Raw genomic sequence first — 13435 nt, forward strand, 5'->3', positions numbered from 1 at the left:
GATTCAAGTCACAAAAATGCCATAAATCCATTTTTTATTAACTTGCATTTCAGTTTAAGACCATATGGTGCGTTGTTCTCTCTTGTGCTGTGGGCACTGAAATATGAAGTTCCAGTATAAATACACTACACTTGTTTTAGGTTAAATATTATTATGAATTAGTAGTGCATGCAAAAAATCAAGGCTGGCATTTTCATTTAGCATATATAACTGCTTTTTCAGAAGTTTTTTCTCACGTGCAAACTGAATTATATTATATGCTAAGACACAAAAGAACTAATATTAACCTCCCAGAAGTTTAGATCACTAAAATTCTGCACTTTATGTTGATTCCAACTTTAAAATATAGAAGTCATCGAAGCAATTCAGTCTTTATTGGACAGCGCATGCACACGCACACACATGCACGCACACAGAACAGGAGAGAGAGAAACAATAAAATGCGTACAACAAAGGTCAGCGTCTCAGCAATTACTACAGCCTGTGGTACAGCAGGAGCACCTTAATCCCTCAGCCGTGCATACTTACAGCACATTCAAACTGTGACAGAAGAACACTTGTTAACAGTTGTGTTATGGGTGCACTCCAGATCTAGAGAAGGTGTGACGGTGTTTCAACTCACCTTCACCCTAAATTTAATAAGCTGTTTTTACATCTGAAAACAACAAACATGAGCGTTTCTGAAATGATGCTTGAGAGAGTTTCATTATTAGGAACCTCAACATAGCATGTTTGGTCTTACTGTGGCATAATAAGTTAGCTTAAATTTAGGTAAAGGTCATAAAGGCATGGAAAGATTAGAGGTCAGGAGTGCCTGCATGCACTGGTAATTCACGTCCCTGCATCCACCACAATAAGGAACTGCCTTGGGTTATGGATGGCAACCATTCAAGCAGACAGCTGAACCATCTCCACCTTTTGAAAGTAGCCATCAGTATCCCACAACCAGGTGAAGCACGGACATCCTCGTGCTCCATACCTGCATACCTGTATGCTGGGTCACGTCCAGAGAAACACTCCAAATGGCCAAAATGTTGCAGATGATGTTCCCTCACTGTGCAAATAGTACACTTCATCCAAGTTTCCCTAAGTACCCATTGTTCTGACACAGTTTAATTGCAGCGGTATGAAGGGATCCTCCAAAGAGGCCCAGTATCAAAGATGTAGTTGGCACCTTTGGCCACTGGTTAGCGTCCAATTCTCACATCCATACAATCAGACATGAAACACCAGGGGCCTCATGTACAAAGTGTGCGTACACACAAGTACATGGCGTACATCCTCCACACCAATGTTCAGATGTATCAAAAGTGAAATGACCATGAAAATGAGGTGCATCACGCAAAAATCCTGGCTGGTGTAAACATGTTTCTACAGCTATTGTTCCACTGCCGACACATAGCGGTGATGCTGGGAACCATTAATAGTGTGAAAACATGAAGTCATCAGAGATGTGCACATCAGAGGCACACTTATTAATAATTATACAACAGTTGCAATTATATGGGTAGATATCAGAGCATGCGCATAGTGATGAGGAAAATGGTATTAATAATGGTTGTGTTAGCCTTGTTGTTGGGGAAAGTGTAGTGACACGGACCCACAACAGGGGGCGCAAATGAACGGTCAATAGATGAGCCAAAAGGTAACAATTTAATGTTGTGAAAGTGCACAACGAATATACAGACAATCACAGAATCTGATAGCAGTCAATACACCAAGGTGACGTGTGGGCAGGCTCGAGGATAGAAGACGTCTGTCCTGAGAAGAGCCAGGACCACACGATTTCCACCGCCACAGAACCTGGTGAATACTGGAGCCGCCAAGTCACGAATTCCCAGGTGATCACCGTCCCCGACTGTCGGATCTGGTACTGCTGGCGAGGAGCACAAACAGTGAGCTGTGGGTGTGTGCACACCCAGTAACAAAAACAGTCAGAAGGTGGAAAGTCACCTCCACCTCTAATCACACACTCGTGCAGCTCCTGTTAAACCACTTATCTGGTTTGGGTGTGAAGCAAAGCCGTCGCTGTTCACACCAAACGCCAATCCAGCAGATAAGGCACACCACAGGAAAGCGGCTGCAAAAAGAGTTCAGACTATGACAGTTTTAGATACAGCAGAGAATATTACCTTCACAGGTAGATGTTATCTCGGCAACGAGGTGGAGATGACGTCCGGTCTTTATGGAGTGAGATGATGTAGTGTAGATGGGTGACAGCTGTCAAGAGATAGTGACAGCTGTCACCCCCGGCTGTGTCCGTGGCGGCAGCGCCCTCTCGTGCCTGAAGCCCGCACTTCAGGCAGGGCGCCCTCTGGTGGTGGGCCAGCAGTACCTCCTCTTCTGGCAGCCCACACAACACTTGTTAGAGGACCTTGCAAATGATGCAATCCGACGTGAGAGAGTATTCAGGGAATGTGAGAATTTACTTGCATATGGCAATAATTGGCTCATAAGCTGATTTCAATTACCAAGGCTAGTGTTACTGGAGTTGCGTGCAGAACTGCAGCCGGCCCAGAGTGCAATACGGTGAAGAGCCAGGAGGTTGTCTGTGCCCACACAGGTGCTGACCACACTGGGCTTCCTGACAACACGGGCATTCCAGCGTGAGCTAGCTGATTGGTCAGGAGTATGCCAGTCAACCTTGAGCCGAGCCATGCTAGCTGGAATGCAATCATCCCAGTGTCATCCAGGTACATCACATTCCAACATTAAAGCACAATTTGCAGCAAGAGCTTGTTTTCCTTATGTAATCAGTGCTATTGAATGCACACACATTGCTATAAAGGTGCCACATGATGAATTTGTTTATTCATCTATTGTTAATAGGAAACATTTTCATTCCATCAATGTTCAAATTATATGTGATGTGCAAATGCATTCGGTTGGGGTGGGAACATGCTCGGGGCTAGCACAGTGCGCGATGGACAGCTGCGTGGGTAAATAGTTTATTCATGCAGTTGTTCCGAACGAAAACCGCGCAGGCACATTTGGGCAATTGCCCATTCAAATATGTTTTTATTATTATTATTAATGTTTTATTTTCTTGATGGTGAAACTAGAGCTTCAAGACCTTAACAGGCCCCCGATGATCTCCCTGTGTTCAGTATTTGTCACCGTGCACCTAATTTCTTTTGACTTCAGTGTGTGTGCGCTGCTCTGAGCTCACAGCAGCCTCACACACACACACGCACACACTCCCACTAACTTTTTCCCAATTCATGTTTATTCCATTTGCAAGGGTATCAAATAAACTATCACTGCATGTCTCCACGTTCTGTCCAGTCATCTGTGGGTCATGCTTGGTATATATTCTTTTCTGTGTTCATGTTGACTGATCTGACGGAGAGGGGATTCTCAGCTCCCAGATACTATTTACATGAATTTGCTTATTTAAGTAGGGACGTGGAAAGGGAGCAGCTTGGTGCATGTGCATGTGCGCTCAATTTCACGTAGATTAGGATGTACAAGCGGAACGTGCTTGGATCCATGCGTATGCACACTTTGATATATCTGAACTTTTTTGTGCTTACGCCAGTTTCTGGGTTTTGGTGTATGCCATGTTTCTGTAGGAAATCCACGCAAGTCTTTATACATGAGACCCTTTGTCTCCAAAAACGTGGACCTTTGTTTTCCTGCAAAGATATTGATGTCGCCAAACACCTCGGCCCAGTATCCTCATGATTCCGTCAGCTCTTCCTGAAAGTGTCTCTTGATCTCCAAGATAACACTTTCACCACACACACACACACACACACACACACACACACACACACACACACACACACACACACACACACACACACACACACACACACACATATTTTTGATGGCTGAGTTTACTAAGTCATTGAAAGCCTGGCTCATACTTTGTGAATTGCTGCATTAATATATAACTTCGTTAATAACATCACAATTTATCAGTTCAAAGATGACTTAAGACCAAAGTACATTTAGTCCCTATTTCCAAATCTTTGAATGTGACAACATACATACAGTGATGAATTTCATTGAAGCTGGTATTTCAGCCCCCATCAGTCAGCTAATAAAAAAGTTTGAAATGATGAAACATTCCTGTTCCAAAAGACCGAGGTCCCTAATGCCATCAAGATTTATGTGGGATGTGCAGTTCACCAAACACTCACGCCATGGTTTTCTGCAAAACTGTTCGTAGAACTTTTCTGAAATCTAGCACAAACAAACCTTGGGGGACTGTCTGAACATGGTAATTTGGGCTTTTTGACTGAATCCCTGTGAGGCCCCCAAGAAGGACAGATAATTCCATTTTTCACACAGTTTGATTTATTGCAGAAAATCTGTTCTTAGAATTTTTCTGAAATTTGGTGCAAACAATCCTTAGGGTACTGGCTGGTCATGGGAAATTGGACTTTCTTATTGAATCCCTGTGAGGCCCCAGAAGGGGGAACATTATTAAGTGAATACATACAAATTACTTACTTAACGCCACTTTCTCCATTTGGTCAGAATTACTCTTCCTTTGTCCAAAGGACTTCAGGGTCCCTTGAATAGAGCCTGACTGGTACATTGGCTGGTTGATAACAATGGCCAGTATGAGTCTTTCACAAACATATCGATATCGGCATTATTTTTGCCAATGTGAAAACTTTTTTTTATCAATTCAACAATGCAGAAAAGCACTTTGGCCATTTGAAGTGGTGTCATTATATAGTTTGTCAAGCAGAGGGTGTGCCAACAGCATTGTTTACAATGCTGCCAAGCATTACTGGGACCCCCATCATCCCTTGTCACATGAGTTGCAAGAGGTGGATGAAAAGTGACCAGCTGCCATTTATTTTCCGTCAGAATGGGAGTTTTACAGTGACAAGAGAAGTGTGGTACCTATACCGCTCGCTAAGTGGTATAGGTACCCCTTGGTCATCATCCCTTGTTCACATAAGCTACAAGAGATAGCAGCAAAGCAACCAGCTGCCCTTAATTTTCTATCAGATTTTGCATTTTACAGTGACAAGAAATGAGTGGCAGGCCCAAAATAAACCCGAAGTCTTTTATTTGTTTATGTTATGTTTTTTATGCAAATGCTGAGCAATGTGACATGGCAACTGCTAATCTGAGTGGAGGCAGCTTGATGGTAGTGTGACATATGTTGGTTGATTGCTTGAATAAAATAATCCAAAATTGTGGATATGCTCACAGACAGCTGTATTTCTGTATAAATCTAATATGTTGGGCTTTTTTTTTTCTCGACTATTTTGCAAAAGGTTAGCATGGAATGAAGAACATGGCACGTAAAACGTGGCACGTAAAACGTGTATCAAATCAACATGCATATTGTATCAGATCTGATTAGGTAACCCCAAATGAAAGAGAAGCCGAAAGATCTTCACTTTATATTCCGACAGATAAATCTGTACTGGTATCACCTTCCCCCCACCACTCCAAAGGAACCCATATCAGGTGGAACTTACTCTTGACCTATTTGTTTTACTTTTATAGAAGAAACGAATCTGTTATAAAGCTAAAGACCTCATCAAATACAAAAATATAGTAAGTAAATAAATGAAAATATATATTTTTTCACAACTATAAGTTGGGCTTTTCAAGAAAAATTGCTGTCCATCTGTGCAGCCAGCCAGTCCACGTCCTAAAACTCAAGAACTGTAAAACTCTCAAAATCCATCCATCCATTTTCTTCCGCTTTATCCGGAGTCGGGTCGTGGGGGCAGCAGCTCAAGCAAAGCCGCCCAGACCTCCCAATCCACACACACCACCTCCAGCTCCTACGGGGGAACCCCAAGGCGTTCCCAAGCCAGCCGAGAGATGTAGTCCCTCCAGCATGTCCTGGGTCTTCCCCGGGGCCTCCTCCCAGTGGGACGTGCCCGGAACACCTCTCCAACGAGGCGTCCAGGGGGCATCCGGAAAAGATGCCCGAGCCACCTCAACTGACTCCTTTCGACGTGGAGGAGCAGCGGCTCGACTCCGAGCTCCTCCCGAGTGACCGAGCTCCTCACCCTATCTCTAAGGGAGCGCCCAGCCACCCTGCGGAGGAAACTCATCTTGGCCACTTGTACTCGCGATCTCGTTCTTTCGGTCATGAGCCAAATCTCATGACCATAGGTGAGGATCGGAACGTAGATCGATCGGTAAATCGAGAGCTTTGCCCCCCTCTTCAGCTCTCAAAATCAAATTTTTTTATGCATGAATACTGGGAGGTCAAAGATCTGCCTGCCAAAAAGAATCACACATTTCTGACATTTATAAATGCTTTCTTTTCTGAATTTTGGCTTTCAAGTGGGAAATGTACAGGAGTTCTGAATTGCTCACATCACCCACTAGATGGTGACAAAAGCTGCTGCAAGGTTTATTCATTTGAGAAGTTAAAATAAGATGGGCAGCTTACAGTTGTGTTCCTGAATGTGTGGACAGTTTACTTGTTTATAAGTGAACTACCATGACATGGCAACAGAAAGACTGTCACTCATCTTCACTCAATAATAAAATGATTGTGAAATCCCGAAGAAATACAAACCTGTTCTCTTAGGAATCAAAGACCACTGAAATGACAGTGGAATATTATTATTATTAAAAGTGAATAGTAGTCACACATGTTACTGATGTATATATATATTTTTTTTAAAAATATTAAATGTTTAGCTGTGTTTTGTTAGTACTTTTTGTGCCTCTTTTCCCACTATCTTTCTCTGTCATTCGGGTTCTGCATGCCTCGGTTCACTGAGTGGCACCCGGGCTGAACCTCCAACTGCCCACTGTACATTTTCTCACACACACACACACACACACACACACACACACACACACACACACACACACACACACACACACACACACACACACACACACACACGTGTGATACATGGCACTCAAATTACACAACTGCATTGATGTACCATTTCCATACTGCCTCCCACTAGCACTCCAAGAAAAGGCTTTTGTTTGAGATGATTGCTTGCCCACTTAGTCCAAATGCAAGGTTGTCTAAAACCACTCAAGAGGCTGTGGACTCGCACCGTGTTGCTTTTTAATTTGACAAATAGGCTGAACGCCAGCATTTCATAGCCTGATGCATGCCCACACAGTCAATATCCGCTCCCAAAAAAAGGAATTATGCTCTTTTAGCCCTGTGTTTTCACTCCCTCTTTTTCTCGTTCTCCATCTGTGATTGGCCGTACCCTCCAGCCTCCAACTTTTAGTCCAATTACTGCATCAATTCTACATTTACTCCACTGCTCCCAATTAGCAGCTCTGGCTCGAGTGTGGATGTGCCAAAATAACTCATTCGTGATGTGGACGTTGGGGCGGGGGGGTGAGCAGATACACATCATAGCATTAGCGCCTGGCTACTGCACGTGCACACACACATACACAGTCTGCACAGTGTGTGAATGCATTTCAATGTGTGTGTGTGTGTGTGTGTGTGTGTGTGTGTGTGTGTGTGTGTGTGTGTGTGTGTGTGTGTGTGTGTGTTGTCTCCGGCAGCCAGTGACAGCAGGGTGGTGTCCTGCGCGGCTGTTTGGAGAATGCCCTCTGATTGGGAGACAGGAAATCATGAGTCACCAGACGACTCCGCCCACAACCCCCAAAGCCTGGAGCTTCTTTGTCACCTAGATGGCACCAATGGCAATGCTGCCTGGTAGGTATCGTTGCACAGTGATGATAATTAGGCAAAGCATAATTGAGGGATGATGCAGTTTTATTCATTTATCTGATTATGAGGTGGAATTGTGGCTTTTCTACATATTTGGAGTTTCTGATGCTGATGTCTTTTGTGGACCACGTGGTGCCATCTGTATATTAAAAGCTGTGTGTGTGTGCATGGAAAGACTGTGGAGAGCTGACATTTGCCATTTGGTACGTTTATATATTTTGGGTCAAGGATGAACACTGCCAAAACAGAAAGTTGATAGGATGAATATATTTGGAGAAATTGTTGATATTAGGTACCAACAGTGAACAATGGATGTTGATATCACCATTAATCAGTCCCTGGTAACCTGACAAGCTCTGAACAAAGGAAACATCTCAGCCTTGCGAGTTGTAAAACATGACATCAACTAATTGTGCCAAATAATAAATACAATTATTTACAAAACTTTCTCAGTTTAATTTCCTGCACTTTCAGTTAAACTCATTAAAGAAACTTTGCATAATTTATTGCCACCTTTGAAAAATGTCAGCTACCTATTTTATAAATGTGACCCAAACTAGAGCTCATGGATCCCCACGAGCGACACGCTAGTTTAGCTCTAAAGTCTCCAAATGAAGAAGCGTGGCTTTTGCCAATAAAACTCAGGAATTGAATTTAAAGGTGAATAAAGTATTTTCCTCATCTGTGATCATTCTAATAAGAACAGTCAAATGGATCAGATCCTGTCAAAACCAGACTAAAACGTTCAGGTGTGAAGACGACACTTTCACCATGTTGGCTCAAAACTGTTTGACTTTTAGCAATTATATTTTTGAGTTTCACCTTTGTCCAGTAGAAACATGATAAGACTTGATGTTCGTGTTTAACAGTAACCGTAGGTGTATCATTCACTGGTTCTTCAAAACAGCCATTCTGAATGTCCCCTATATATAAGAAATCGGTCAAAACCTGGACTGTGATCTTGACTTTTAAATCATTTCTATCAAAAGCAATCACTTTGTCTTTTTCTCTGAAGTTATTCTACCATGTTTGATTCAAACTCTTCATTGACACACCACCCCCCTACACACACACACACAAATTGATGGCGCCTATTTCAGCAGGCATGGGGTGAGAGGCAGTGTGACCCCTGGACAAGATGCTGGTCACACACAGACAGACAAACACATTCATACACACACTCACACCTACAGTCCATTTGGAGTCACTGTTTCATCTAACATCCGCATGTCTTTGGATGTGGGAGGAAGCCGGAGCACCTGGTGGGAACCCACGCAAGCACGGGGAGAACATGCAAATTCCACACAGAAAGGACCAGGCAGGAAGTGAACCCTTGACGTTCTTGTTGTTAGCACAACAGTGTGAACTACTAAGCCACTGTGCCACCACCAAGGTTGGGCAGGATTACTTTGAAAGAATACATGTGGATTACATGTATGTATGTACATACATTTGGATTACTTGTAATCTGATTACTTGAACTAGAACTGGCACTGCAGGATAAACCAAGTTCATCACTGATTGATTGATTATGATCTCCGCAGCATTTTATGTGGTCTTCAGTGCCCTACATATTTGATGTCTGACCCCAAAACCAGGGGGAAAAAACCAAAACCCTAAGGTGGAATTTTATAGTTTTATTATTATTATTATTATTATTATTATTATTATTATTACCACCATATTTTCTGGAGTATAAGTCAAGGGTTTTTTTTATTAGTTTGGGAGGTGCAACTTACATTGAGGAAAAAAAAAATCACACATTTGTTATTAATTATGACTTTTCCAGGACTCAAAGCACAAAACAAAATAAACTCTAATAATAAAATAATAAATGACAAAAATAAAAAGTACAACGTGTGTAGGTTTCACTGTTGGCATCAGCGTCCCTGTGCTGAAAGGTGCTATGTTTTTCCTCCCCTGCCACTACATGATGTGTGAGCTCCACTTGCACAATGAAAACAAACAAGGTGTGTGTGTGTGTGTGTGTGGATCCATGATTCTCCAGAATTCACCGTCTGATTGTTGTAGTAGTTGGGGCTTACCTTTGCTTTTTCATTTTGAGGGGTCCTGTTTTTTCACCCTCTGTGGACTATAACCCTACAAATAAAGCTTATTTATGTATTGGTTAGGATTTGATTTTTATCTATTTGGAATCTACTGAGTAGTTCTGGTTCTCCTCAGTTCCCTTGTTTTGATTCTAAAATGGTTTTAAATAATGTACATGCATGTACAGACTAGAGGGGCAGCAGTAATGTGTGAACCTGAAAAAGGGCAATATTTCACCTGTACCAGGCCGTGGGCAGTCTGCTGCTAGACAACCACAAGCTCTGCACCACGGACTATGAATTATACAGGGTTTGCTTCTTTTTTTTTTGTCATTTTTGCAAAATGCAGAGCTTTCAAATTATGCTGGCTGGATTTCCATCTGCTGTAATAATATAAGTAAGTCCCTTTGGCCGTTTGCTTGTTTTCACTCGGGGTCACCACAGCAGATAAGAGGTGGATCTGCCTGTTGATTTGGCACATGTTTAATGCCGGTTGCCCTTCCTTACCCAACTCCATATCCCGCCCTCTAAAATCTTCACACTACACACTGCTGCCTCTTGTGTCAAGCCGTGCACACAGACCAGATACACACACACACATACATATACAGTAGTGTTCAGAATAATAGTAGTGCTATGTGACTAAAAACATTAATCCAGGTTTTGAGTATATTTCTTATTGTTACATGGGAAACAAGGTACCAGTAGATTTAGTAGATTCTCACAAATCCAACAAGACCAAGCATTCATGATATGCACACTCTTAAGGCTATGAAATTGGGCTATTAGTAAAAAAAAAAAAAAGTAGAAAAGGGGGTGTTCACAATAATAGTAGCATCTGCTGTTGACGCTACAAACTCAAAACTTTTATGTTCAAACTGCTTTTTTTTAGCAATCCTGTGAATCACTAAACTAGTATTTAGTTGTATAACCACAGTTTTTCATGATTTCTTCACATCTGTGAGGCATTAATTTTGTTGGTTTGGAAACAAGATTTTGCTGGTTTACTAGTGTGCTTGGGGTCATTGTCTTGTTGAAACACCCATTTCAAGAGCATGTCCTCTTCAGCATAAGGCAACATGACCTCTTCAAGTATTTTGACATATACAAACTGATCCATGATACCTGGTATGCGATATATAGGCCCAACACCATAGTAGGAGAAACATGCCCATATCATGCTGCTTGCACCACCATGCTTCACTGTCTTCACTGTGAACTGTGGCTTGAATTCAGAGTTTGGGGGTTGTCTCACAAACTGTCTGCGGCCCTTGGACCCTAAAAGAACAATTTTACTCTCATCAGTCCACAAAATATTCCTCCATTTCTCTTTAGGCCAGTTGATGTGTTCTTTGGCAAATTGTAACCTCTTCTGCACATTTCTTTTATTTAACAGAGGGACTTTGCGGGGGATTCTTGCAAATAAATTAGCTTCACACAGGTGTCTTCTAACTGTCACAGCACTTACAGGTAACTCCAGACTGTCTTTGATCATCCTGGAGCTGATCAGTGGGTGAGCCTTTGCCATTCTGGTTATTCTTCTATCCATTTTGATGGTTGTTTTCTGTTTTATTCCATGCGTCTCTGTTTTTTTTGTCCATTTTAAAGCATTGGAGATCATTGTAGATGAACAGCCTATAATTTTTTGCACCTGCGTACAAGTTTTCCCCTCTCCAATCAACTTTTTAATCAAACTACGCTGTTCTTCTGAACAGTGTCTTGAACGTCCCATTTTCCTCAGGTTTTCAAAGAGAAAAGCATGTTCAACAGGTGCTGGCTTCATTCTTAAATAGGGGACACCTGATTCACACCTGTTTGTTCCACAAAGTTGACGAACTCACTGACTGAATGCCACACTACTATTATTGTGAACACCCCCTTTTTTACTTTTTTTTTTACTAATAGCCCAATTTCATAGCCTTAAGAGTGTGCATATCATGAATGCTTGGTCTTGTTGGATTTGTGAGAATCTACTGAATCTACTGGTACCTTGTTTCCCATGTAACAATAAGAAATATACTCAAAACCTGGATTAATCTTTTTAGTCACATAGCACTACTATTATTCTGAACACTACTGTACATATATATATATGTGTGTGTGTGTGTGTATTGGTTTTGAATGTTGGTAAATCATTTTTGCATCTTACATACAGTACCATACTGATATAAAGTCCAAGACATATTCAGTGAATTGGAAATATTCATGTATTCACCCCCTGACTTGTCTGAAAAACTGGCAATAAAATTGATTATTTACCAATGGGTGCCCTGACTTGTGCAACCTCATCATCTTGGCTTTGATATTTTTATTGAATGTATATCAAGTTGTAGAGATTTGCTTTCAGTTTGAGTTTAAGGAGGAAAATGTTGGGAAAGTGTAGTGACACGGACCCACAACAGGGGGAGTAAATGAACGGACAATGAAAGAGTCGAATATGAACACTTTACTGTCGTGAATGACCACAACCACAATACAGAGGAATATAAAATTTTACAAACAGTCAATCACAAAGGTGACGTGTGGGCAGGCTTGAGGATAGAAGACATCTGTCCTGAGAAGAACCGGAACCACACGATTTCCTCCGCCACCGAACCTGGAGAATACTGGAGCCGCCAAGTCCCGAGTCCCCAGGTGGCCACCGTCTCCGAATGTCGGATCTGGTACTGCTGGCGAGGAGCAGAAACAATAAAATGTGGGTGTGTGTACACCCAGTAACAACAATGGTGGGGATTCCACCTCAAATCCAGAACCCTGGCACGTGCAGTGTTAGTGAGTACTTATCAAAGTTGGGCGTGGGGAGCGAAGACGTCAGCCCTCCACGTACCACAAACCCAGCCTCCAGCTGCAAGCACTCACAGAACCGACTCCAAACAACACAAAAGCAAAAACTGTCTGTGAAAGACAAAACAAACGGCTGAGCAGTTTACCTTCACAGGTCGAAGATATCTCTGCAACGAGGTGGAGATGACGTCTGGGTTTTATGGAGTAGTATGATGAAGTGTAGATGGGTGACAGCTGTCATGAGATAATGAGTGACAGCTGTCACCCCCAGCTGTGTCCGTGGCGGCAGTGCCCTCTTGTGCCTGAAGCCCGCACTTCAGGCAGGGCGCCCTCTGGCGGTGGGCCAGCAGTACCTCCTCTTCTGGCAGCCCACACAACAGAAAATCTTTTAGAAATTTAAACATAGAGAAGCCTGAATTACTTGTTGTGTTTGAAATGGCATAAACAAATTAAAAGGTGTGAAATCCCAACGTCGGTGAATTCTTGAGCACCAGAGGTGGCAAATCAAGTGGAACATTTTCAAAATATTTCTTTTAAAACAGTTGGTGACAGTGAGGCCCCACTTAGCACAGCGCGTTGTTTCCTTTGATACAGAACCTGAAACAATGTCCCAAAACACGGGTTGCTGGAAGAGTATTCTCTTTCCTCCTCTGCCTGCTGTACCTCCGCACCATTGGTGTGTGTGTGTGTGTGTGTGTGTGTGTGTGTGTGTGTGTGTGTGTGTGTGTGTGTGTGTGTGTGTGTGAGAGAAAGAGGGAGGGAGACTATTGACTGGCCCACATCTCAGATTGCAGTCACGGCCTGATCCATTGTCTTAGATTCCAGACTCCTCTGCACAATACCTCACCATAATTCACCATGTATGAGAATGAAAATCAATGGTCATTCTCCTTTTTAGTCAACTGTTCATTGGCAGGCTCATGATTGCTATCATTTTTAGAGGCAGCAGTCAGTGTGA

The 13435-nt window shown here is 42.5% G+C and overlaps 1 protein-coding gene across 1 annotated transcript in view; it reads left to right on the forward strand.

Moving 5' to 3' along the window:
* Positions 1–13435, forward strand: part of eipr1 (EARP complex and GARP complex interacting protein 1) — a 188309-nt gene that overhangs the window by 64034 nt on the left and 110840 nt on the right. The window contains exon 4 of the mRNA XM_034159772.1: positions 7477–7630. Coding sequence (XP_034015663.1) covers positions 7477–7630 — 154 coding nt within the window. The remainder of the gene's footprint in view (positions 1–7476; positions 7631–13435) is intronic.

Source organism: Thalassophryne amazonica, chromosome 19 (assembly GCF_902500255.1).
Source record: "Thalassophryne amazonica chromosome 19, fThaAma1.1, whole genome shotgun sequence".
In the NCBI taxonomy this organism is placed as follows: Eukaryota; Metazoa; Chordata; class Actinopteri; order Batrachoidiformes; family Batrachoididae; genus Thalassophryne; species Thalassophryne amazonica.